We start from the raw sequence: 5,664 nt of genomic DNA on the forward strand, positions 1-5,664 counted from the left end.
CCCCCTACTCAAAATTTTAATTAAGGTATTAGGTTTATGCATTCTTCTTATTAATAAAATGTTCAACTTTTATTTTTTAAACAATGTAAAATTTAATTCATCTCATATTTACCCGAACATATTGGACGAAAATTTTTAACTTTATAATTTAAGATCCCAAGTTGGAACTATGTTGAAACGTCCAACGATCAAACGTCACCAAATATTGAAAGTTTAATATTCAATGTTGAAAGTAGGAGTCATCCATCAATCAAATATAATACAAAAGTTATTCATGTAGTTTATCTTCATAGCCTGTTAATGAAACTCTTCAATCAATTAATCAACCGTGTAAATTTCATAAGTGGACAATTGCTACCGGACAGATTATGAACTCCATGAATCTCTGCTGTAATCATGATGCCACATGGCTCACAAATCTACCATCGATATGTATCCATCAACAACTATCAACCACACCTTTCTGCAACTTGTCAAATGTTGATGCCATATTGCCATTCAATAATCCAAGTATATAGATTATCAATTATTCATGTATATACTGTTACGAGTGTTACCAAAATATTAGGTGAATTTTTTCATAACTTTTGACCTATGATATGATGATTCTTTCCCCAAATATTGATCATAAGATCACCCGCCTTACTTGTGATGTGATGATCATGAAGCATTATACTCTGTTTTCTCCAAAATATTCTAAAGCACACAATTGATCAATCCTTAATTATGGAGGCAAATCCACGTTTTGTTTTGACTATTGATACATACGATGATATTTATGGGCTTACTTACTAACTCCACACTAGTCATGGCAATAAAATCCGCCCAAATCATACCCGTTTTGACGGGGAAAATTCGAGTTGAATGAGTTTGATTTCCGGTATGAGTTTTTCCCGATTTCAAAAGATGGGGTTGGGGCGGGTAATGAGTACATTGATACCAACCCCGAACCCGCCCAGCGTATACTAAAAATTAGATTTCACCTCTTTTAAATTAGAAACGTTTCAACAATATCTTAAATTACATTCATGTGTTTATTTTTAATTTGAGTATTAAACAAACAATTTTTTCTATTTCTTTTCTTTATTTAAAAAAATATTGGTGAGAAAAAATAATTTTGGACATTTAATTTTTTTTTAATAAAAAAATACAATATAAATTCATGTAAAAAGAAACGTAACGGGGATACTCGAAACCCGTTGGGGATACCCGATCCCCGTTGGGTATGTGTTTGGGGTTATACTTTTTATCCCCGCTCGAATTTGGGATGTGTTTGGAGAAACCCGAATTTTATGGGTTTGAGTTTGGGGAGGGCAAAATCCGTCCTCGTCCCGCCCCATTGCCATGCAAGCTCCGCACTAATGAAATTACTTGATAGGATTATGGATAAACCTCTCATTTTTTTTAAGAAGCTAATTTAACACACTCAAATTGTCACCAGAGAGAATCGAACTGAGACCTTAAGGATTATGGATAAACCTCTCAAAATTAAGATTTATATTGATGAAAGTACTTGATAGGATTATGGATAAACGTCTCAAATTTAAAACTTTATTATATAATGAAATGATTTGGAGTAGACCAAGATTGACGATTGCGCTAGCAAAAGTATCAAATCAACTTTTTGGAGGAGTGGTGTATTTTCAAATACTCCAACGATCAAGTTAGTTTGTAATTGAGGGTGAGAGGTTTTTATGGCTAGAGAATTGTGTGCCTTCATCTTGCATCAAGTCTTCTTTTATAGAATAGATTTTTTGGTTTCATGACAAAATCCGTTGAGTTGTATCAGCGTGATTTGCAAATTAACGTGGATATATATATTGTGAACTTATGAGACTCTATGGTGTGTTTGGTTGAGCGGAATGAAAGGGAGTAGAAAGAAAATTTCAAAAATCTAAGAATGAAAGTGTACTAAGGTTTTGTCCAAATTAATTTCTCGGTTCCCATTTTCTTCCACCCAACCAAATACACCCTTAAAGATCATTGACCTTGCTAAGGTATATGGTACATAAGTGAATTGGGCTTAGTCCCGGTCCGAAACTATATACTATCCATCCTCTTTAAATTTTATGTGTTGTTTTTTGGTTTTTATTAAGGTGGCAATTAGATTTGAATACAAATCTTTAGAATATTCTAGCGGACTAAGACTACCCAACTGATCTATATATAAATTAATCATTGAATGATATATGAAAAAGATTCACCTCCATATAAAATATATACGTATATTATTTGTCCACCTGTAGTATGCCAAGGACATGTAAAAATACTAAATAAACTTATATATAAAGTCAAAGAAAGCAATGAGTTTAAGGCATCCTCCTCATATACATTGTCAATTAATTAACTCTCATGTCCTTTCTATATTTTCATACACTTCAATCACTCAATTTTTTATTCAAATTAAGCCATAAATTTTGTTCTTACTAGAACAAGATAGAGTGGTCGGTTTTGTTGTGTCACTCTCTATCTCTTTCTCTATATATATAAACAAAGGCCAAAGTAAATTTATTTCTTGAATTAAGAGCAAGTTAGCATCATAGTTAGGTGAAGCAAGGAGAAACAGAAAATGGGAGTGCAGGGTACTTTGGAATACTTGTCTGATTTACTGAGTAGCACTAAAAAGAAGAAAAAGAAACAAACTCAAACTGTTGCTCTTAAAATAAGAATGGATTGTGAAGGATGTGCTCGCAAGGTTAAACATGTCCTTTCTGGTGTTAAAGGTAATTTCTTCTTCTCTTCTCTGATTCTTCAGTCCTAAACAGTCATTACATGTTTACATGGTTCTAAAATGAAATCATAGCAGGAAGAATCACGGTTCGATCCCCTGAAACTGCGATCGAGAGGGGACTGAAACCACTTGATGTCAGAACTGATTCCGAACCAGATTAGGTGAGGCAGTGAACCGAATATTGATTGTGAAAACAAATAAAAAATGCGATCATAGTAGCAATTACGCTTTAAAACCTTTATATTGCAGTCGAACTGCAATTGCGGTTGTGACGCTATTGTGGAGATCTTTATAATACAATTCTAGAAGGAAGGAAGGGTGGGGTGGTTTACCTCAACTTGTTTGAGTTAAGGGTTAAAGGTGTAAAAAGTCCCGATCAAGTTTCGGTGAAAGAGAAAAATATTAATATTAACGACTAATTAATGACTTTGGTCGTTTAAAAAAACAATTCTAGAAGGAAAAGTAAAATATACATTATATTCATAATGAAAATGTTATATTTTGTACAGGAGCTAAGAAAGTGGATGTGGACTTAAAGCAGCAGAAAGTAACAGTGAGTGGATATGTTGAACCAAAGAAAGTGTTGAAGGCTGCTCAATCAACAAAGAAGAAGGTTGAGCTTTGGCCTTATGTTCCATACACTATGGTGGCTCATCCTTATGTTTCTCAAGCTTATGATAAGAAGGCACCTCCAAATATGGTTAGAAAGGTGGCTGATACTTCCAACATAAAAGAGACCACATTTGATGATAGCTATGTTGAAATGTTCAGTGATGAAAATCCAAATGCATGTTCTATAATGTAATTATTATTCATTAATAATATTAAAATATATGTTTGATAATATTAACATTCTTTCTCGTCTTTTTTATAAGAGATTATTCACTTTTTTAGATTTATTGAATAAATAATGTATTTGGTCTATATTATAGATCAGATACATAATTTATTTAATGAATCTTGAAAGGTACACCGTCTCCTACAAAAAAAAAACCAGAGGAAGTATTAAAGTATATATGTAGTATTAAAGTATTTATGGTTTTGAGGAAAAATGAAAAGTGAGAATGAGATATGTAGTATAAAAAAAAAAGAGATGGAGAAAAGTGTGCCAAAATTAATTAGTTGTTAATTTATATTACTACTAGATAATAATATATTTTTGCATGGTTTGCATATAAAGTTAGGACTATTATATGAACATTGATTGTTATGTTTCGTTCTCTGATTATGTAAATCTTAATTATTGTTGGGGCAGTTGAATTGGAACACACTTGGCAGTGTATAGGGAATGACTGTTATTAATTATTGCATAATTTTCTACTATTTTGAGTATTGACCTTTTATCTTTTGTGGGAGGCTGGCTATTTCATGTTCCGTGTTTGGCAGGACATTGTTCTGTCTCTTTCTCTGTTTTTTTCCTTTCAAAGTGGACGTTTATAATCACTTCTGAAATGATTTTGTCAAGGTTTGGTTTTGATGTTAAAAACTCATGACCTTTGAAAGGGAGATCTATGAACTTTGAACTAAGTGAGTTGGAAAAAACAACATATAAAGAACACTATCACGTACAACTCATACAAGAATATGACAAATTCTATGGTCGAGTTCAAAAAAATAACGGTCCATTCAGTCTTGATTTTCCTAAATTAATACAATTCCGATTTTCAATATAAAAAAATATTAGAGTTGTTATGAATAATATAGATGTGGATGTCCATTTGTCTAGGCCCATATTTTTGGCCCATGTAATCTCCTATATATATGACTATCTCACAATGTAAAACACACACCTTGAATAGAACAATACAAGAGTCTATTCTCTCTTCTCTTTCTCTCTTTCATCTCTTCTTCTCTATCCTTGTTATTCTCTAGGAATAGTTCATAACACGTTATCAGCACGATAGTCTCTCTCCACTCTCTAGAAAGGTATAGCAACCATGAGAGGTGATAATTTTATTTGTTCTATTTTTTTCGTTTTTTTTTTCATATTGATTCACAGCCTATGATCCAGAAGTATCGTAGTGAAATTTTTAAAATATGAATCCTGAAGATTCATAGTATGATGAAATTTTAAAATATGAATCCTGAAGATTCATAAACCTACGCTTCTAAAATATCAATCCCTGAAGGATTGAAAAAAAATAACTGATTTGATCTATTATATAGTTCTTAAAGAACTTAAAAATCCAAATTTTGTTCTCCATGAAATCTTGATGAATTCAATTGGGACACATCCCTGAAGGATGTACAAAATAATTGATAAGATCTATTATATTTATAGAGTTTTTGAAGAACTCATGAATAATTCAATATATTTATGCATCCCTGAAGGATTGCACCAATATATGTATTCCTATTACATTATAATATATGTTATACAGTTCCTGAAGAACTCGATGTTGTATGCATTCCTGAAGAATTGCATAAATGATTAATTTTACATTATAATGATGTTATATAGTTTTTGAAGAACTTCTTATAAATTATTTCTTATGAATTCCAGAAGAATTCAAAATACATATACATGCATCCCTGAATGATAGCTTTATCAATTTTTTTTAGAGTTTTGGCTATTTATAATTTTTATTGAATTTATTTTATTTATTGTTATAATAATAATAATATAATAATAATAATAATAATAATAATAATAATAATAATAATAATAATAATAATAGTGTATAATCTATGCATATCATATGCTGATTAAAAATAAATAAATAATAATAATAATAATAATTTAATATGTATCATTATATTGTAAAGCTAAAGCATAAAAATATTCCAATTTATTTTCAATAAGTTACTAATTAATCTCATTCATAGCATATGTTACATTATAATTATTATTAATTTCATTATGTTACTATTTAATTTGCATTATAAAATTTTAGTACGTTACATTATATTAGCATTAATAAAAATAATTGGAA

General features: G+C 30.4%; 1 protein-coding gene across 1 annotated transcript; it reads left to right on the top strand.

Annotated features, from left to right (window-relative positions):
- The first annotated feature begins 2,323 nt into the window (after positions 1–2,323).
- Positions 2,324–3,583, top strand: LOC123896944 (heavy metal-associated isoprenylated plant protein 24). Its single transcript, XM_045947386.1, has 2 exons — positions 2,324–2,723; positions 3,241–3,583. Exons 1-2 carry the CDS (start codon positions 2,570–2,572, stop codon positions 3,534–3,536), a joined length of 450 nt encoding a protein of 149 aa, XP_045803342.1. The 5' UTR covers positions 2,324–2,569; the 3' UTR covers positions 3,537–3,583.
- Positions 3,584–5,664: the final 2,081 nt, after the last annotated feature.

This window comes from Trifolium pratense, linkage group LG7 (genome assembly GCF_020283565.1).
Source record: "Trifolium pratense cultivar HEN17-A07 linkage group LG7, ARS_RC_1.1, whole genome shotgun sequence".
NCBI lineage: Eukaryota > Viridiplantae > Streptophyta > Magnoliopsida > Fabales > Fabaceae > Trifolium > Trifolium pratense.

Excerpts from the sequence above, each read along its gene's own strand:
- LOC123896944 (XM_045947386.1), top strand. The coding sequence starts at position 2,570 with ATGGGAGTGCAGGGTACTTTGGAATACTTGTCTGATTTACTGAGTAGC. Across the intron at positions 2,724-3,240 it reads TGTCCTTTCTGGTGTTAAAG|GAGCTAAGAAAGTGGATGTG; the intron begins GTAATTTCTTCT and ends TATTTTGTACAG.